The sequence below is a fragment of the Lynx rufus genome, unplaced genomic scaffold (genome assembly GCF_022079265.1).
Source record: "Lynx rufus isolate CCGP_SWC_20201006 ecotype Redwood Valley unplaced genomic scaffold, mLynRuf1.p SCAF_18, whole genome shotgun sequence".
In the NCBI taxonomy this organism is placed as follows: Eukaryota; Metazoa; Chordata; class Mammalia; order Carnivora; family Felidae; genus Lynx; species Lynx rufus.
Window position 1 is genome coordinate 7173814 of NW_025814832.1, and position 21042 is coordinate 7194855.

Genomic DNA, 21042 nt, shown 5'->3' on the forward strand with positions numbered 1-21042 from the left:
TGTGTCGATAGAAAGGGGTATGTGATTGCCTGGGGTTGAGGTAGGGTGGGAATTGACTGCCAAGGGAGATGCGGGAAGTCTTAGGGTGATAATGATGTTCTATATTTGACTGTGGTGGTGCTAATGTGGGTATATCCATTTGTCAAAAATCAAGCTGTATTCTTAAAATGAGTGCCATTTATTATTTATAAATTCTACCCCAGTGTAGTTGATTAAATGAAAATTAGCAATGATATCCAATTTCATATCCATCATATTGGCAAAAAATTTAAATCTGCCAGTCAAGTGTTGGTGGGGATATAGGGAAAGGAGCACTCCTCTGTTATTGAGTGTGTTATTCATTTCTATTATTCCGGATTCTATATTGAAATAAATATTGGTACAACCACTGTGGAGAGCCGGTGAGCAGGATAATTTGGCAGTTTCCAGTAGGTCAAAGATGTATGCACTTGTGATCTACAGTTCCATTCCTAAATATATACTGCGACCTAGAGAAACTCTCACATATGTGTGCCAGGGACACAAGCTGACTGCAGCATCACTAATGATTGCAAAAAATCAGAAATAATATCTGTGAACAGGAAAATAGACTGGTAACTTTTGGTGTGGTCATTCACAAGAGCAAACTAGGTGGGTATAACTCAACATGAATAGAACTCAAAAATATAATGTTGAGCGACTAAAGCAAGACCTAGAATGATACATACAGTATGATACCATTTATGTACCTTAAAACCACAGAAAACAATACTATGTAATGTTCACAGATATGTAGATGTGTGTAAAAGTATAAAAAACATAGCTAGTGGCGCCTGGGTGACTCAGTCAGTTGAGTCTGACTTCAGCCTAGGTCATCATGATCTCACAGCATAAGTTCAAGCCCTGCATCCGGCTCTGTGCTGGCAACTCAGAGCCTGGAGCCTGCTTTGGATTCTGTGTCTCCGTCTCTCTCTGCCCCTCCCCCACTTGCTCGCGCTCGCGCGCGCTCTCTCTCTCTCTCCCTCCCTCAAAAATAAATAAACATTAAAAAATTACAAAATAAATAAAAATAAAAAGTGAGCTAGAAGAATAAACATCAGACTCATGACAGTGATTGCCTGGGGGGAATCCAGGAGAATGGGATAGAGTGAATAGTGGTGAAAGGGATTTTTGCCTTTATTCATAATATCATATTTCTTTTAGAAAAAGGAAGAATATTCACAAAATTAGATACTCTTTTTTGTGTTTTTAGTATTTCTAATAGTAAATATTCAAAAAAAAAAATCTTCCAGGGGTGCCTGGGTGGCTCAGTTGGTTAAGGGTCTGACTCTTGGTTTTGGCTCAGGTCATGGTCTCACGGCTTTGTTAGTTCGAGCCCCACATTAGGCTCTGTGCTAGCCAGTGCAGAGCCTGCTTGGGATTCTCTCTCTCACCCTCTCTCTCTGCCCCTTCCCGACTTGCTACTGTCTCTGTCTCTCTCAAAATAAATAAATAAGCTTTAAAAAAAAAAAAAAGGAAAGTCTTCCAATAGTCTTTCAAGAAAACCATTGTTGAGAGTGTTGGTGTAAACATTTCTGTATTTTTATGCATGTTCAAATTGATATATATATATATATATATATATGGAATGTATATATACTTTTGTGTGTATGTGTGTATAATTTCTTATATTAGTAGGTTCCTACTATACATCCTGTTTTCTGGGACTTGGTGTTTCTCACCCATGGATATCATGGATGTTTCTTCATATAAGTAATATTGATCTAAATTATCCTATAAAAATTCGGTGGTATTTCACTGTATGAATGTACCATGATTTATTTATTTAACCCATTATCCCTCATGTATATTTAAATTCTTTTGACATTTATTTATTTTTGAGAGGCAGAGAGAGACAGGGGGAGAGAGAGGGGGAGACACAGAATCAGAAGCAGCCTCCAGGCTCTGAGCCATCAGCACAGAGCCCGACGCGGGGCTCGAACCAACAGACTGGGAGATCATGACCTGAGCCAAAGTCGGACGCTTAACCGACCGAGCCACCCAGGCGCCCCATCCCTCATATATATTTAAATAACAGGTTTTCTTCTTCTTCTACTACTGCCACCACCATTATTACTATTCTAAAAAACACAGCAACAAACATCTTTTGAGACACATGTTTGCATTGTGATGCAATTACTACCTTGGGATAGATTCTTAGATGTGAAACTGTGACTCAAGGCAAAATACTGAACATTTTAATAAATATGACCAAATTTCCCTCTAGAGAAGATTATCCAACAGAACATTGTTCAGTGATGGAAATGTCCTATGTCTGCCCCGTCCAATACCCTAGCCGCTAGCCACACGTGGCTACTTGAGCACTTGAAATGGCTAGGCATAAGGAACTGAAGTTTTATTTTTATTTAACCTTAATTTAAATAGTCACATGTGGTTAATGGCTGGCACAGGTCTAGAGGGTTTGTATCATTTTCTTTTTTCTTCTGTTAAATGTTTGTTTTCACGTGCGAGAGAGACAGATTGCAAGCAGGGGAGGGGCAGAGAGAAAGGGAGACATAGAATCTGAAGCAGGCTCCAGGCTCCCAGCTGTCAGCACAGAGTCTGACGCGGGGCTCGAACTCACCAACTATGAGATCGTGACTGAGCCGAAGTCGGGTGCTTAACCGACTGAGCCACCCTAGGCGCCCCTGTGTCGTTTTCCTCTCTCATCAGTTACGAACGAAAGTACTCTTTTCCTTTCCTTGCTTAGTATCAGTTAGTGCTTAACCTGTGTTCCAGACCCCTGCCAACAGAGTGGAGCGTGGGAGGGAGTGCCCCAAGGCCCCCACACCTGCCTTCATCTGTTTATCTGTTTTATTGGTTTGGCTTCCATAGAGGAACTGCTTCAGAAAAAAATCTGTGGCTAAAAAGTTTGACAAGTCCTAAGTTCAGGTCTGTCTAAGCCCCTTTCCAGCTCGGCGAAGCCAATCTGATTGAGTAGGAATGGTGGGATGACCTAAATGCAGGGAGCAGTAGAACCTCTGTGCATCTTGATATTAGAGCAAGAACATTTAAAAGCCCTGAAAAGTTACAGATTGGTTATCTGTTGGCATTAAGGCCTTGGTGAAGGTGGTGAGATGTCACCTGCTTCCTCTCTTTCAGGGTAAAGGCCCCAAAGCTGTCATCAGCATCAGAGACTTGAATGCCACCTTTGAAACAGAGAAGATAGGGAACCCCCACGGGCTGCAGATCACCTACAGGAGAGAGGGCCACGTCAGGAACCTGTTCGTGTACCACGAAAGTGGGAAGGTGAGCCGAGCCGTGTGGCTACCCCAGCCTCCCGCCTACACCCCAGGACTCTGCAGGCCCGCCCTGCAGCTCCCTTGTTCAGCTGCTCTTGAGATTTGCTGCCCCAGTTTGCCTTCGTCTGTTGTCACCTTCCGGTCTGAGATGGCTGTGTGAGGAAGGCAGAGCGAGATTAGGGAGAGACACCCGGCAGGTACCGTGGGTGTGTCTGGACAGTACACAGCCACTCAGGGGAGTCCAGTTGGTAGGAGGGACTATGCCCAGGGACGGCCAATCCAGATAGGGCAGGGATTCTGAACACAGCAGGAGTGGATGGAAGACCAGGTGGCAGTGAATGCAGAGGCCTTGCTTCTCAGCAGGTGGTCCTGTGGTCCTGTACTAACAGCATTAGCATCACCTGGGAGCTTGTTAGACCGGAATCTCAGTCCCACCTGAACCTACTAAATTAGATATTGCATTTTAACAGGCTCTCTAGGTGATCCTTAAGCACATTAAAGTTTAAGAAAGCAGGGGCGCCCGGGCGGCTCAGTCAGTTAAGCGGCTGAGCCTTGACTTCAGCTCAGGTCATGATCTCACAGTTCGTGGGATCCACCTCTGCCCTGGGATTCTCTCTCCCTCTCTCTCTCAAGATAAATAAATCAACATTTTTAAAAAATCGGCTTCTGTCAGAGAAGACCAAGCCAATAGTACAGGTCCAAGAGGATAAGCCGGGTCACAATGAGCAGAGTCATGTGACTTGGGAGTCATGTGCTAAGTGGAGGTGGGGGTAAAGGTGAGGTCTGACATTTTGTGAGTACCTGTTAATTCTGTGCCAGGCACTGTTCTTGGCTATCACTATACATCATTTATGTCTTCATTTTTTTTTTCTTAAGTAGACTCCACACCCAACGTGAAGCTTGAATTCACAACCCCGAGATCAAGAGTCACATGCTGTACTGCCTGAGCCAGGCAGGCACCCCACAATACAGCATTTTTTTCTTTCTTTTTAAAAATCTTTTTTTTTTTTTTTAATTTTTTTTTTCAACGTTTATTTATTTTTGGGACAGAGAGAGACAGAGCATGAACGGGGGAGGGGCAGAGAGAGAGGGAGACACAGAATCGGAAACAGGCTCCAGGCTCTGAGCCATCAGCCCAGAGCCCGACGTGGGGCTCGAACTCCCGGACCGCGAGATCGTGACCTGGCTGAAGTCGGACGCTTAACCGACTGCGCCACCCAGGCGCCCCTAAAAATCTTTTTAATGTTTATTTGTTTTTGAGAGAGGGAGAGAGAGAGAGAGAGAGAGAGAGAGAGAGAGCGCGCGCGAGCATGAGTGGGGGAGGGGCAGAGAGCCAGGGAGACACAGAATCTGAAGCAGACTCCAGGCTCTCTGAGCTATCAGCACAGAGCCTGACGCGGGGCTCGAACTCACAAACCCTGAGATCATGACCTGAGCTGAAGTCGGATGCTCAACCGACTGAGCCACCCAGGCACCCCGTGCAATACATCGTTTCTTAACCCTCAAAACAATCCTGGAAATGTTTTAACCCTATGTCCCTGAGGCATGGGCACATTAACCCAGACTATGGTTCTTGGGTCCCGCAGTCCATTTTACCACTCTATGTGGCCCTGCTGGAAGGAGAATCCTTGGCAGCAGGAGCCAGAAACCTGACCCAGGGGCTAGATCTTCCCAAGCGGCACTAGCACTGGGATGCTGTCTTCACGCTTTGGGCAGAGTTCCCAGTGGCGCAGTCTGAGGAACAGGGGTTCAGAATCAGAAACTGGAGCCCTGGGTTTCTCCGCTCTGGGCTGTGTTACTGGGGCACATCCCTTCCCCTCCTCCATCTGTGTTTATAGATCAGAACACCCGCCTCCCAGAGGGGTTTTGAGGGTTGAGTGACCATGAACCATGAATGTGAAAGCATTTCAGTACGGTGAAATGCATTTCAAACATTAACCTCTGCTAATGATTTATTGGCACATGATGGTAACAGTTGTAAAAGGTTAAGAATCTTACGGGCAATTTCACATCTCTGTCACTTATTCATTCATGAATTCACTCTTTCCTTGAATGCTTATTGGGTCTTTGCAGTATACAAAGCACTGCTGTAGGTTTAGAGTGTGGTGGTGAACAGGGCAGAGCCGTGGGCAGGCCTCGAGGATCTCGGTCTGGGGAGGGAGTCGGATGAGGAAAGAGGCACCTGCTGATACCGTGTTGATGGGCTGTCAGTCATGCTCGGTCACACAGGAAGCACGTAAGTGGCCTAGTCTCGGGGGCGGGCAGTCAAAAAGGCATTCCAGAGGAAAGAGTTTCTATTTAAAAATTATGTGAATATGTTGAAAAAGAGGACACTCAAATCAGCTTAAAGGGAGCATGAATGGGAAATATACAAGGGTGTTTATTTTAAGGGCAACAAATCTGGCTGGGCCTCCTGAGAGATTAGAGTCAAGAACTGTGGTGTGTGTGTGAGAGAGAGAGAGAGCCAGAGAGAGCAGTGAGCCCTCTTAACAGGAGCACATTGTTCTATGACACCTGAGGTGCAAGTATAGTACTTATTTATTTCTCTAAATTCAAGGACCCCCAGGGGCACCTGGCTGGTTCGGTTGGTTGAGTGTCCTACTTTATTTTTTTATTTTTATTTTATTTTTTAACGTTTATTTATTTTTGAGACAGAGAGAGACAGAGCATGAACAGGGGAGGGGCAGAGAGAGAGGGAGACACAGAATCTGAAACAGGCTCCAGGCTCTGAGCTGTCAGCACAGAGCCCGACGCGGGGCTTGAACTCACAGACTGTGAGATCATGACCTGAGCCAAAGTCGGACACTTAACCGACTGAGCCACCCAGGCGCCCCAAACATAGTACTTATTTATTTCTCTAAATTCAAGGACCCCCAGGGGCACCTGGCTGGTTCAGTTGGTTGAGTGTCCTACTTTATTTTAATTTTTTTTTTAACGTTTATTTATTTTTGAGACAGAGAGAGACAGAGCATGAACAGGGGAGGGGCAGAGAGAGAGGGAGACACAGAATCTGAAACAGGCTCCAGGCTCTGAGCTGTCAGCACAGAGCCCGACGCGGGGCTCGAACTCACAGGCTGTGAGATCATGACCTGAGCCGAAGTTGGACGCTTAACCGACCGAGCCACCCAGGCACCCCGAGTGTCCTACTTTAGCTCAGGTCATGATCTCCCAGTTCAGGAGTTCCAGCGCCTCACTGGGCTCTGTGCTGACAGCATGGGGCTGGCTTCTGATCCTCTGTCTCCCCCTTGCCCTCTACCCCTTCCCTGCTTGCACTCTCTCTCGCTCAAAATAAATAAATAAATAAAAATAAACATTTAAATTCAAGGACCCCTATTCCCCAAAGTGGCAAGAAATCTAATATCAACCCTCTTTCTTGACTTCCTCCCTTGGTTTCACCAGAATCTTGGGACTGGGAGACATGGAGGAGAGCCCTGGTTCTTGGTCCATGGTGGGCTCTCTGCTGTTGCCCTGTGTCCACAATGGATGCCCGGGGCCACCCCTCTGTGCCAATCACTATACGAGGGCTTTTGCTGAGGTGCCCAAGGTCTCTGATACTTACAGTTTCTGGCCCCTCCCATTTGCCCAGTTGTAGAGCATCTGAAAGCTTGGGTCTGGCCATTCTCTTCCCTTCAGTGCCCTAGCCTCTCTTTAGAGAGGCATAAATAGAAGCTGCAAACTCATGCCTGCAGGAGCCAGGTAGGTAATTGAAAAGTGAAGTGGATGGGGCACCTGGGTGGCTCAGTCCATTAAGCATCCAAGTCTTGATTTCAGCTCAGGTCATGATCTCATGGTTTGTGAGATGGAGCCCCTCGTCAGGCTCTGTGCTGACAGCACGGAGCCTGCTTGGGATTCTCTCTCTCTCCCTCTCTCGCTGCCCCCTCCCCTGCTCGCACACTCACTCTTTGTCTCAAAATAAACAAATAAACTTAAAAAAAAAAAAGTGAAGATGGCTAGAAGGCTATAAAGCAGGAAAACCTGTATAGAGGATTGAAACAAACATAACTTCAGGAACTGAACAAACACGTATGCAGGTTGGATTTGGCCCCATGGTCTCCAGTTAGTGACCAAAGTGAAGGTCTGGGTGAGTCTTTTCTGGAATGGCCCCATTCCTTTGGTGTCTGGGAGCTGAGAAGTTTAATTCCCAGGGCAAGAGAGCTCTGAACTCTGGAATACTAGGCCAGTGTGCTTGGCTGGCAAGAGAGAAATGGTAATTATGTTGCACTCCTGGGAAACCATAGTCAAATGAATTTCTCAATCACTGTATTACATCAAGGTGTAGCACTGCAGCTATTTGAACAATCTTTCGGCTCCCCCATTCCAAATTCTTGGGAGAAGGAACCTGGTAAGCCCAATTTAGCCTCTACCTTGGCCCAGCCCTGGCCCAGTTGCTGTGGCCAAGAAGGGGAGGATCTTAGCTGCAAATGTGGCTGCAATTGTGGGTGAGCGGTGAGTGGGTGAGAATGGGTGGGGTGGTTCTCACAGAAGCAGGGCTTGGACTGGGCAGAAACCCATCACAACAACTAAACTAAACTTGGGGATGAGTAGAAGCTCTGTGTGGGGGGAAGGAGGAGGGGTGGGCCGGGCAGAATGTGCGAGGACGAATAACATGATTGGGAGGGTTGCAAATGGTTTTGTATGGAGAGAGCTCAGAGGGCAAAGTAGTCATACTTAGATTTTTCTCCTGAGGGTGGCAGAGAGGGCTCTAAGCTAGACACGGTTGCATTGTCAATGAGAAAATTGCTCTGAAAAAAAAAAAAAAAATCACTCTGGCTGTTGTGGGGGGGGGACCCATTGCAAAGCAGCAAAGCCAAGGCAGAGCCTGCTAGACAGGTGGTTCACCAGGTGAGCGACGATGGTGGCCCACACTCGAGGATGCATTCCCCCAGTGTGATACAAGTCCAAGCCGGCTTGGGCCCAAGTTACATGAGCATTGCTACCGGAGGAGAATCCCCAGGTGCACCTGCCCCCACTTGGGAGCCGAATCTTCAACATCTGAGGACACTTGCTCCTCCAATTGTGTCCCACTGGCCAGCATCACATCACCAGAAAGCTTGTTAGGAATGCAAGATCTCAGGCCCCACCCACCCCCTAAACCCACTGGATCCAAAGCTGCACTTTAAAGAGACCCTCAGGTGATTCTTATGCATATTAAGCCATTGCGGAACTCTAGTGCAGTTCACCTTCCTCCTCCCCCGGGCTCTGGAGGTCTCCAAGTCAGAGGGTTCCCACCTGCTGGGGAGGGAGCGTCTGGGCTCTGTGATCAGCCCACTGGCCGCTGAGCAGAACTGAGGGTGTGTGCATGTGCTGAACCTGAAGACCCAGCCGGCTTCCTGCCAGCGGACTCAGCCCCCCTCCCCCACTCCATCTCACAGGCTGATGTCCTCATTTTTCTCCACAGGAGATAGTGGACTGGTTCAATGCCCTCCGTGCAGCCCGTCTGCAGTACCTAAAAACGGCCTTTCCTGAGCTCCCAGAGTCTGAGGTGAGCTAAATGTGGACCCCAGCCTCTGAGTCTCTTCCCTGTCACCTCTTTTCCTTGTCTGCTGACCCCCCAAATACTCAGAGGCTAGACTAGCTTTGTTTGTGGACAGGACCTCGAGATTTGGGGGTGGATACCTCAGAGGGAAACCAAAGACTCTTTCTTCAGGGGGTTTGGCCTCACACATGGCAAGGCAGCCTCCAAAATGCAGGTGAGACTCTCTCTTAGGGATGCATAGCCACTGTCCCTAGTGTCAAGGGGCTTGGGATTGGGGCATCTCTTTCTGACCCCTCCTCCCACTGAAATGTGCAAATGATCCTTCATGTGCTGCTTTCAAAGTGCTTTTCAGCCCCTTTTATCTTGTATTCCCTCGTATCCAGTAATCCCTTGTAGCAGCCAGTGAGATGGGGTAATCATTCCCATTTTATTGATGAGAAACTGAGTCCCAAGAAGGTCAAGTGAATACCCAAAGGTGCTCTTCCCATTCGAGTGTCCTCCCTTTGCCCTTTTGTGTTCTGGTCTCGGGAAGGTGATGGGATCTTCTCCATTACAGTTCTGACAGGAACAGTCTTCCTTCTGTGGCCAAGGTAACGGTGACCCTGAGAACTTCATTTTGGTTGTCCTCAGACATGTAGGGCATCTGTCTGCATCTCTCAGGTGTGTGGGGCAGAGGATGCTGCCTCGAGCCAGGAGGCTTGGGTTCTCAAGGATGCCCTGTCACTAACTCGCTCTTTGACAGCTGCTGGTTATGGCACTTCTCCAAGTATCGGTTCCCACAGCTGTAAGACGGTGGTTGGTCTGGGTCATCTTCAGGGTTCCTTCCAGCTCTGAGGTGCTATGGGCTGGTGTCTGCTTTAGGCCCTGCTCTTAGAGGATTTTGTAAATGATGGGGGTGGAGATGCCATATTAATCCTGGAACTTTTTTTTTTTTTTTGAGAGAGAGAGAGAGAGATGGAGAGAGACAGAGGGAGAGAGAGAAAATCCCAAGCAGGCTCTGCGCTGTCAGCACAGAGCCTGATGTGGGGCTCGAACTCACAAATAATGAGATCGTGACCTGAGCCGAAATCAAGAGTCAGATGCACGACCAACTTAGCCACCCAGGTGCCCCCCCCCCCGGTATTTTCTTATTCCAAACTGTTAGACCCTCCTTGAAAGCTTAGATTCTCCTTAATTCCACGGTTTTCAGGGAGCTAAGTTTTGGAAATGGGTGTCCACTCCAGGCTTGGTGATGCACCGAGATCACAACTCCCTGGGAGCGATTCCAGCCAAGGGTCAAGACCTTCCGGGTTTGCAGAGTCAGCACCCAGCATGGGTGAATGCACGCTCTGCGAGGAAGGCGTTGTGGGTGCTGCCTGCTGACTGGAGATCTTGGAGGACAAAGTGCAGACTCTCAGCCTGAGTCATTGGGCTGACTCTCCAACTTTGCTGACCCCTGCAGAGGAAATTGGTCTTTGGCCAACTCCTCAATGTCCTCTTGCCTCCCCTCACCCACTGTTGATCTCCACCGCCTCCCCCCTCCCCCCCCCCATCTCTCTGCTGCCTTAACTCCTGCTGTGCCCAGGTATGTGTGAGGTTCTGGACAACTGCCTGGACCTGCCTCAAGCTTAGGGATGCAGAGGTCAGACAGCTGAGAGTTCCAGTGCGGAACGTGGTTCTAGACTAAGAAACGTGTGGCCTCTGAAGTCAGAGAAGCTGATGTGTTACCTGGGACACATCACCTCACCTCTCTGAGCCTCGGGTCGCTCCTCTGTCACCATGGGGACAGCGCCTACTTTCCAGGGCTGTTGTGAGAATCGAGTGAGCCAAGGCTTCTGAGGTACAGCAAGCAGCACTCCATCCATGTGATCTGCCTTCTTCTCGTTGTTTCCCTAGGCCTAGCCCAGCCTTGCCCTGGCTCAGGTTCAGACTATTAAGCAGCTTGGGACTCTCTTTTCCAAATGAAGGAACTAAGGCCTGCAGAATGTATTTTAGGGAAAGGGGAGTTTATTTTCTTCACAGTTTTCTTCCTTTCAGACTTCCCAGACTTTACTTCCCCTTTGTCCCGTCCTGGGCTCTGGAGCTCTGGAGAACCCCCTCTGCCCTCGGAAGCCTGGGCTGTCATTGGAAGCTCTAGGCTTGCCAGTTTGACCCCCTAGGGTATAGGGGGCCAGCGTTAATTCCTGGAAACCTCTCTGAGCATAGGTTGGCAAGCCGGAAGGGCTCCTGGAGATCACACAATCCAGTCTCCTATTACTCAGGGGACATGGGCCCAGAGAGGGATAAGGTCTTTCCAAGGTCATACACCTTGTCAAGGTCAGAACTGCAGCTAGATCCCAGGTCCCCCTGCTCCTAGTCCAGAACTTTCCCTGCTTGCCTACTCTGCTACCATCTCCTGTGCGCCTGCGTTAGAATCCCCAGTAAGGACCAGGTCTTGGCCGGGGGCCTGGCCAGAGGGCTCTGACATGTTTATGCTCAGTGTCATGGTGAAGTGGCAGGAGAACTACGAGTGTCTGTCTAGCGTCTGGCAGCCCTAGGTGTGAATCCCAGCTTTCTGTCCTACCAGCAGCCTGACTCAGGGAAAATCCCCAACCACGTCTCTGGGGCCTGGTGTGTTCAGATGTCCAGCGAAGATAAAAATATCCACCTCGTGGGGCGCCTGGGTGGCTCAGTTGATTAAGCCTCCGACTTCGGCTCAGGTCATGATCTTGCAGTTCATGAGTTCGAGCCCCGCATCGGGCTCTGGGCTGACAGCTTAGAGCCTGGAGCCTGCTTCTGTGTGTGTGTCTTTCTCTGTCCCTCCCCTGCTCATACTCTGTCTCTCAAAATAAATAAAACATTTACAAAATTAAAAAAAAAAACCCACCTCACTCGGTGGTTAAGAAGGGCACCCAGAGCCTGACACAAGTAGACCCTCGGAATATGCCCCCTGATGACACCGGGAGGGTCTCCTCAGAGCCTCGCCGATGTCTACCTCTTGGGGATACTGAAGGAATCCTTAGACTAAGTCCTTAAACCAAGATTTGGCTCTGCCGGTAAGCTCTGCAAACATCTGAGATGCTGTCGTCTGCCTCTGGTGAAATGTTAATATTGCACCCATCCCACGTTCCAAATATAGCCCCGTGAACCATGAGCACACATCCTTCCCCATTCCAAACTTCCCCTTTGTTGGGGAGCCTTGAGCCCCTGGCATGTGAGTCAGGGGTTCAGTGTATGTCTCTCTTCCCCCAGCTCGTGCCCCTCATCACCAGGAACTACCTCAAACAAGGCTTCATGGAAAAGACGGGCCCAAAGGTACATTTCACCGCTCTCTGTGGGACTCACAGGGCCCTGGTTCCAGTAGGCAGTAGGGCAGGATTTGGGAAGTAGGAAAGTGGGGACCTAGGGGGGGTGGGAAGAGGAAGGGAAGTAACCCAATGTTTGTGAGTTCTTGGGGCCAAAGACCAAGTGGAGACTGGTGAGCTGGTATGTGGTCCAGCATCGTGCTGGCGCATCTCCCGACCTGTGGGCATCCCCTCCTTTATCAGCATCACCGGCAGCTTCTTTCTCCTTGGCTCCATCTAATTGAGCTGACTCCTGGGAGAGCAGAGCTGAAAAGGGGCTCTTTGGGGGACAGCTTTTGCACTTGCCAGAACCCTCGTGTGCTTGGTTCTGGGGACCTACTGGGACCGTCCGTCCAAGTGAGACAGGGGCTCGTGATTGGTCTGAGAAAACACACCTCTGCACACACAGGGACACACCCCTCCCCAGCACACACCCCCTCCCTCCAACTCAGCCCCTGCTCTTTCACTGAACCTGCCCCAACCCCCAGTGTTGCTCATCTGCACTCATCTGTGAAGGCAGGGAAGCCTGGCCGCTCCTGGACCTCCCTTGGAGGCCTGTGGTGAGGGTATCTAAGCCCCCTCTTGGGTGCTGAGAAGGGTGAGGCTCCAAGCCAGGAGTCTGGCTGGTGAGGAGGGTCCTGGTGGTTGGAAGGGGAGGAAGAGGGGAAGGGAGGAGGAGAAGGGAAAGCAGAGGGAGCCCCCTAAAACAAAACAAAACAAGACAAAACAAACTCCCCAAGCAGCAGCAACTCAATGCTTTTTGATTTTTTAAAGGTGTACTATGTTGACCAGATGGTTGTCAAGACTGCGGTGGAAGGGGTTAGGCAATCGGTGTGAAAGGAAGCCCCTGGGCAGCTTAACAAGGACTGGAAGGGTTGCGCATTGTGTTTTCTGCCTTCACCAGCCAATGGCACAGCCAGTCCGCGGTGATTCTTGCCGGGGGCTTTCTTTCCCCTGACCTCGGTTGCAATTCCGTCAAGGCCAGCACTTTCAGCTTTGCTGAGCAGTGACTACTTCTGATTTCCCCAGCTTCCTTTTTCTGAGACTTCTTGTCCACAACCTGAGAAGGAGGAGGGCGCCTCTTCCTACCCACAGCAGCACCCAGAGGCACGGGGCGCAGCTGGCAGGGGGTGAGAGGGTGGGCAGAGCCTTCAGGGAGGAGCCCTGGGGTGTCTGAGGGGGCGGGGACTGGCCAGCTCCCCAGGTGTAGCCCAGGCCGGCTCTCTGACCTCTTTGCTCCCCCCACTCGGCTGACCCTGGTATGAGGTTCCCTCTTTTGCAGCAGAGAGAACCTTTCAAGAAAAGGTGGTTTGCCCTGGATCCCCAGGAGCGGAGGCTGCTCTATTACAAGAACCCACTGGTAAGAGCCACTGCCGGCCCCTCTCCAATGCACCCCCAAGCAGAGCAGGGGTCAGTACTAGCCGGGGACCGTGGGGGAAGCTACAGGGCTGGAGAAGCCTAGCGAGGGACACACCTCCACCTTTGCTTGCCTCCAAGTCATCTCCCGGGCGTGGAGCTATTCTCTCGCGCCTTGCTGGAAGTCATGTATCCTAAATGCTGCCAATGCAGCTAAACAGGTCATTTCTCGTCCTCCAGTTTCCAGTGCTCACTTGTCACCAGGAGGCTAGTGGTTAGGACTGTGGGCTTTAGAACTTTCAGCCCTGCCACTTAGTGGTATGCCTTGGGCAGAGCACTTAAATCTCTGTGCCTCAGTTTCTTCCTCAGAGGTTGCCATGAGGATTGTATGAGTTACTTAAGGTAAACCGCTTGAAATCTTGGGGCATATAAGCTGCCCATAAATGTCAAGTATTATTTTAACAGATCACATGTGTGATTTATGTTTTTTTTACCCTTTCACATTCTGGGTCCCACCAAACAGAAATCCCTAGCAGAGACCCCTGCTATGCACATAAAACACCTCTTTCTAAAATAGAGCTGGGGAGATGGCAGGGCTGCAGGTGTCTCTCTGCCCCAGGTGTGGCCTCTGATGACCACACGTCTTCTATTTCCAGGATGCCTTTGAACAGGGCCAGGTTTTTCTTGGGAGCAACGAGCAGGGGTATGATGTATATGAAGACCTGCCCAAGGGCATCCGAGGGAACCGCTGGAAAGCTGGCCTCACCATCATCACCCCTGAGCGGAGGTTCGTCTTCACCTGCCCCAGCGAGAAGGAGCAGCGGGAATGGCTGGAGAGCTTTCAGGATGTCCTCTCCCGCCCCCTGACGCCCCTCAACCTCCTCGGTAAGACACACGCACGGCCTGGGGTTGGTCCTTTTGGCCAAAGGCAGAAAGGGGCCTCGTGGGGTTCAGCCGTGAGCCCTGAAGCCGAGGTCATGGCTTTTCCCATTTTCTTCTCTTCCTGCCAAAGAAAAGTACAGACAGTGCACATTATTATCAGAAAGCCCTCTCCATCCGTGCAAAGTTCCTCTGTGGGGAGCCCTATCCCAGAACCGCTGTGTCCAGGAACCAGCAGCTTCTCTCTCTGTCCACCCTCCCCCACCCTTCCCAGTCCCTCTCCTCCTGAGAAAACCCTGGCCTATTATTATTAGCTAAGGTCACACCCACTGGGCAGCCCCCGCCCCCCAGTCTTGGGTTCCTCCCTACCCACAGAGGGAAGGCTATTTTTAGCACCCTTCTTTTCTCTGGATCCTCCCTTCTGTCTGCTTCTCTCCTCCTCCCCTTCACCCCAGATGTGTTAGAAGTAGGTTTCTTTGTGGCTGACAGCTCTGTGAAAAACGGGAAGACATTCTGAGTTAGGGCAGGAAACTTCTGGCCCAGGGCCTGGTTTGGGGGCCAGGGAGAACTTCTGTGTTTTTGAAAAGTACAGAGTGAGTGAGTGGGTGACCCCACACGGGCACTTAGGAGAAACCCTTGTGCCCTTTGAATCTGACCAGTATAAAACACACACTCTTTTCACTGTCCAAAATCTTTTTTTGTTTAATGTTTATTTTTTATTTTTGAGAGGGAGACAGAGGCAGAGAGCACACACAAGCAGGGGAGGGGCAAAGAGTGAGAAAGGGAGACACAGAATCTGAAGCAGGCTCCAGGCTCTGAGCTGTCAGCACAGAGCCTGATGCGGGGCTCGAACCCACGGACTGTGAGTTCATGACCTGAGCCAAAGTCTGGCGCTTAACTGGCTAAGCCACCCAGGCGCCCCTTCACTTTCCAAAATCTTAAAACCGAGAGCCTAAGAAGCGGACTTGGAAGTTGTTGGTGAAGGGCGTCAGCTGGTGCTTCCTTTTCCCCATGGGCCTGTGTGTCTGAGTCTCGAAGTTTCTGTGTCTCTCACTCTCTGCTTTTCTCTCCTTCTCTGGTGTGTGTGTCCCCTCTGTCTCGCACCCTTTTGGTCGGTGTTTCATTCTTGTTCACTGTCATTGTGCTCTGTCCCCTCGCTGTCCCTTCTCTCCAGTAGGACTGCATTGCTGTGGTTATTGGCTCAGCTCACTTCTTGTTCCTCTGACAGCTGCATCAACAGAGGGCAGCCACGGCCGCAGGTGACCCATTAGCTGAGGAGCTGGCCACTGGTCACCCGGAGCTTGTGGTGGGAAGGACAAGTTCTCACCTTGGCCTTGGTTGCCCAGCTGGAGGGCCCCATAGGCAACAGCCATCGCCGGCCATGAACTCTGCCAAGACTGAAGCTTTGGCCTTTACCTGTTGGCTCCCCAGGCCTTCCCACTGCCCAGCCCTGGGGGTCTTGGGGCTCTGGCACATGTCCTCAAGGCCCAGGACATCTGAAATGAAGGCACCGCAATGGAAAGCCACCCACCGTGTCATGCAAGTGGCATTTTTGCTCAAAGAGAAAAAAAGTTTAATCTGGATCTAACCATGAAGAACTAATCAGACAAATTCACATTAGAGACATTCTCTGAAACAGCTGGCCTGGACTCTTCAAAAGTGTCAGTATCATGAAAGATAAAGTAGTGAGGAAAGGGTTCTAGATTTAAAAAGACTAAGGAGGCAAGAAAATGCAATTCATGATTCTTGACTGGATCCTGGATTTTTATGATTTATTTTTTTAAAGATTTTTATTTGTAAGTAATCTCTACACCCAACGTGGGGTTCAAACTTACAACCCCGAGATCAGGAGTCGCACACTCTCCTGACTGAGCCAGCCAGGCTCCCCTGGATCCTGGATTTTTACAAAGCAGCTACAAAAGACATAATGGAGATAACTGGGGAAGTTTGAACATGGATGTATACTAGCCAAGAGTGTTGTAAAACTGATAATTATGTTGTATTTGTGTAGATTGTTCTTGTTCTTCAGGGATACGTGCTGAAGTGTTCAGGGGTAAAGTGTAATAATTTTTAGTCTACAACTGTCTCTGAAATGGTTTGGCAAAGAATAAGTGTATGTGTACATGTATATATAGAGTATAGACATATATATATGTATATATATAGTGTATGTATACATATAGTGTGTGTGTATATATATATATATATATATATATATATATATATATATATATGGTAGGAAATATATATACAGGGAAAGAGCTAGAGAAAGCGAGCCACTGTGCAACATGTTAGCAGCTGATGAATCCAGGTGAAGTATAGATGAGTCTCTATTGTCCTTTTTGTGCAAACTTTCTAGAGATTCAAAAGTGTTCAAACTTAAAAGTTGGAAGTGGGGGAAACTTTTAAAGAGACCATCCACTTCTCACTCTTCAAAAGCACTGTTTTTTTTCTACATGAATCAAAAATGTCCGTGGGAAAGTCCCATCTTTGTGCACATCTGAGAAGAAATTAAAACCCAGATTAATAAACAGAACAAAACAAAACTTTCTGGGAAGAAAGAAGCAAGCCAAGGAGAACCCCACTGGACTCCAGGGCAGAGAGAGAGCCATCCAGTCGGCGTGCCAGCTCTGGCTTTGCCACTAACTTGAGATTGTTGGACACCTCACCTTCCTACCTATGTGCCTTGGTTTTTCGCTTTCAAGTGAGGAAGTTGTACTAACTATTGAAATGCGATGCAAGCAACACATACTTTTGAGCAGCCCCCCGGTGCCAGGTTCTGTGCCAAGCCCTGGGAACAGGGCAGGAACCAGATGGTACCTGCTGTCACAGATTACAGGCTTCTGGAAGGCAACTCTTATACAGGGTGGGACAATGGCACGCGTGTCCAGAAAGGAAAATACAGGCTGCTGTGGGAGCATGCAACACAGGGTTACCCCTAAGGAGGGGGAGGGGAGGGCCTCCGTCCTCTCCAGAAAGTGATGTTAAGTTGAAACCTTAAAAGTATTTAGAGGTTAGTCAAAGGGAAGAGGGTGAGGAAAACGCTCGTCTGAGGGAAGAAAATGTTCAAAGGCCCTTAGATGGCAAAGAGGAACCGAAAGAAACTTGGAAAGGCTGAAATGTTAGAGAAATAGATCACCGAGGTCCCAGCTCTATGATTCTTTGTCCTTCAGGTGACGTGCAGAAAGACACTTAGTGTTCTCTCTTCATTTTGGTGGAGACCCAGAGGGCTGGGAGCATCTTATTCTCTGCTTTTTGTGGGGGTTTCCTATGGATCCCCCAGAGGGCTAGCAAAGTTATTGGAGTGTCTTTGTTGAGGCTTCCGGACAGCCCAGACATGATGTGGGTGCTCCCTCTTCTGGCTCCTAAAGCACCTTGAAAATGTCTGTTTCAACACCTGCTGGGTTGTATATTAAGGGTCTGCTTTTTTTTTTTTTTTTTTTTTTTTTTTTTTTTTTTAATTACCGGTGAGCTCTGTCTAGAGAGGAAGAAAGAAATACACACGCAGCAACACGGCTAGCTACCTGGCGTGAAGAAGGAAAGTCACATGATCAGACTTGAAATTGAGGAAAACAACACAGCAGCGTAGCATAGGAGTAGGAAGCAGAGAGACCAATTGGGAAGCCACTGCAGTAATCACAAGCATCATTGTAATGTGTAATTGTGGGCCTGCACCCCAGCTCTCCTTCCCATCTCTTCTTTCCTAAACCTCCTTCTCTTGTCCAGAAAAGAAAACCATACCTCTTACCCACCTTAAACCTTACTGGAGTACATTACTTGAAGGCATAAAAATCACTGGGATGCCAAATAAAGAAACCATTTGGGGGCGCCTGGGTAGCTCAGTCGGTTGAACATCCGACTTCGGCTCAGGTCATGATCTCACGGCTCCATGAGTTCGAGCCCCGCGTCAGGCTCTGTGCTGACAGCTCAGAGGCTGAAGCCTGCTTCAGATTCTGTGTCTCCTTCTCTCTCTGCCCCTCCCCTGCTCACGCTTTGTCTCACTCTGTTTCTCAAAAATAAATAAATGTAAAAAAAAAAAATTTAAGAAACCATTTGAAAGAGTGACAAGCCTTTTTTTTTTTACATTTTATTTTTTTACATTGACATTTATTTTGTATTGTTCTATAAATGTTGATATATATATATGTGTATATATATATATGTATATATATATATGTATATATATATATATATATACATATATATATATATATGGCCTCATACCACCCCATTCAGAATAAAGAATGGTTACATCACCTTAAAAACTCCCTAGTGTACCTCTTTCTAGACACACCCTTCCCCTGCCCCCTGGCAACCACTGCTCTGTTCTTCATCAGTCCAGATTTATATTTTTGGAGATGTCATATAAATGGCATCATTCATATGTAATTTTTAAAAAAAAATTTTTTTTTCAACGTTTATTTATTTTTGGGACAGAGAGAGACAGAGCATGAACGGGGGAGGGGCAGAGAGAGAGGGAGACACAGAATCGGAAACAGGCTCCAGGCTCCGAGCCATCAGCCCAGAGCCTGACGTGGGGCTCGAACTCACGGACCGCGAGATCGTGACCTGGCTGAAGTCGGACGCTTAACCGACTGCGCCACCCAGGCGCCCCCATATGTAATTTTTGAGACTGGCTTCTTTCATAGAACGTTCCTGAGATTCATCCAAGTCATTGCATGTATCAACAATTCTTCCCCGTTGTTGCTGAGTAGTATTGCATTGGATGGACGTACCACAGTTTGTTTACTCAATGGAATAGTACTCAGCAATAAAAAGGAGCGAATTGTGGATACACACAACAATATTGGAGTGAAACTGCCAGGTCATGTGGTGGATGTATGTTTACCTTTATAACAAACTGTCAAACTGTTTTCCAGAGCGGGCCATTTCACATTTCCGGTAGCAACGTATGAGAGTTCTAGTTACTCTGCCCAGAAGTCCAATGGTCTGTTGTGCCACAGAACCAGGCAGAGAGTTCCAGTCATTCTGTATCTTCACCAGCACTTGGTGTTGTCAGTATTCTTAATTTTAGTAGTTTCAGTAGATATGCAGTGTTATCTCCGTGGTTTTCATTTGCATTTCTCTAGCGGTTGATGATGCTGAACATCTTTTCATGTGCTTATCTGCCAACTTTATATCTTTGGAGAAGTGACTGTGCCTATGTCTCATTTTTCAAAAAAAATTTTTTTTTATTTTTAAGAGAGAGAGAGACAGAAAGAGAGAGGGAGAGAGAGGGGCAGAGAGAAGGGAGACAGAGGATCCCAAGCGGGTCTGCGCTGACAGCAGAGAGCCTAGTGTGAGGCTTGAACTCATGAACTGGGAGATCATGATCTGAGCCAAAGTCTGACACTTAACTGACTGAGCCACCTGGGCACCCCCATATCTCATTTTTTAATTGCATCAGTTCTTTATTGTTTTGAAAGTTCTTTTTTGTTTTAATTTTTAAATTTAGAGGGCGTGCCTGTGAGTGGGGGAGGGGCAGAGAGAGAAAGATTGCTCAGCAGGCTCCATGCCCAGCGTGAAGCCCATGGTGGAGCTTGATCCCACTACTCTGGGACCATGACCTGAGCTGAAATCAAGAGTTGAATGCTCAACTGAATGAGCCACCCAGGCACCCCAGGGGTTCTTTATACTTTCTTGATGCTAGTCCTTTGACGAACATGGGATGTGCAAATATTTTCCCCCAATCTGTTAACAGTTTTTCCCCATTCTCTCAACAGTGCCAGTGAAGGCTTCTTAACGCAATGAGGTCAGGGTTTACGACTTCCTTTGTTTTTTTGCAGATTTTTGTTGGTGACAAAGTTTGGCATTAAAAATGGGGTGTTTTCCCCAGGCGGCTGCTTAAGATGGAGGAGGGGCAGGTCCTGGGGCTCAATGGCGGGGGCCATCTCCTTGGCCACCTGGAAGCCACTGTGTCTAAACAGGTGCTGCTGGGCTGGAAGGTTGTAGTGGTGCGCTATGAGGGCATCAGCACTTCTGGCAATTTCTACAAAAACATTAAGTACCTGGCTTTCCTCCACAAGCCGCTGAGCCTCAACCCATCCCATGGCCCATCCCCAGAGCCCAGCCGCATCTTCTGGAGGACAGTGTAAGGCACGCTGCCCCACAGGACCATGGGAGGCCAGGCTTCCCTGGACCGCCTCAATGTGTTTGATGGGATCTTGCCACCCTATGACAAGAAAAAGGGGATGGTGGTTCCCAGTGCCCTCAAGGTTGTGCGTCTGAAGCCTACACGAACATTTCCTTACCTGAGCACCTGGCTCATGAGGTGGGCTGGAAGTACCAGGCTGTAACAGCCACCCTGGAGGAGAAGAGGAAGGAGAAGTCCAAGATCCATTACGGGAAGAAAAAGCATCTCATGAGGCTACAGAAACAGGCCAAAAACAATGTGAAGAAGAAGACCGACAAATACACAGAAGTCCTTGAGGCCCACGGACTCCTGGTCTGAGCCCAATGAAATTGTTTATTCCTCAATAAATGAGGGAAGGAATGAATGAATACACAAAGAAATAAATATTAAAATAGGGTGCTTGGGCTTATATTTGGATATTTTGAATTCACATAAAGTGGAGTGGAAATAAGGATGATGTACATTTAATGACTTCTTCCCCTGACAAAATATACTTTGTCCCTGAAGGAATCCAGTAAGGGCAAAGCACTGATAGATGTTAATGGCAGTCATACTGCCATTTCGTCCAGTGCACAAATTCAGGAACTTGTCCTTTCCCATCTTTCTTAACATTGGAACCCAGTGTCACAGTGATGT

General features: G+C 48.5%; 1 protein-coding gene and 1 pseudogene across 4 annotated transcripts in view; both read left to right on the plus strand.

The window, feature by feature from the left end:
• ADAP2 (ArfGAP with dual PH domains 2) overlaps window positions 1-20133 on the plus strand; it is a 34446-nt gene extending 14313 nt beyond the window's left edge. Inside the window, exons 6-11 of one of the 4 annotated variants that reach the window (XM_047080774.1) lie at window positions 3121-3267; window positions 8659-8742; window positions 11947-12009; window positions 13324-13398; window positions 14051-14279; window positions 15451-16351. In XM_047080774.1, coding sequence (XP_046936730.1) covers window positions 3121-3267; window positions 8659-8742; window positions 11947-12009; window positions 13324-13398; window positions 14051-14279; window positions 15451-15536 — 684 coding nt within the window. In that variant the 3' untranslated portion in view covers window positions 15537-16351. Of the gene's footprint in view, window positions 1-3120; window positions 3268-8658; window positions 8743-11946; window positions 12010-13320; window positions 13399-14050; window positions 14280-15450; window positions 16352-20059 lie in introns of those variants that run through there. The other 3 variants (XM_047080776.1, XM_047080773.1, XM_047080775.1) reach the window with 3 other exon arrangements.
• Window positions 20123-20724, plus strand: LOC124513060 (60S ribosomal protein L13a-like; annotated as a pseudogene).
• The last annotated feature ends 318 nt before the right edge of the window (window positions 20725-21042 follow it).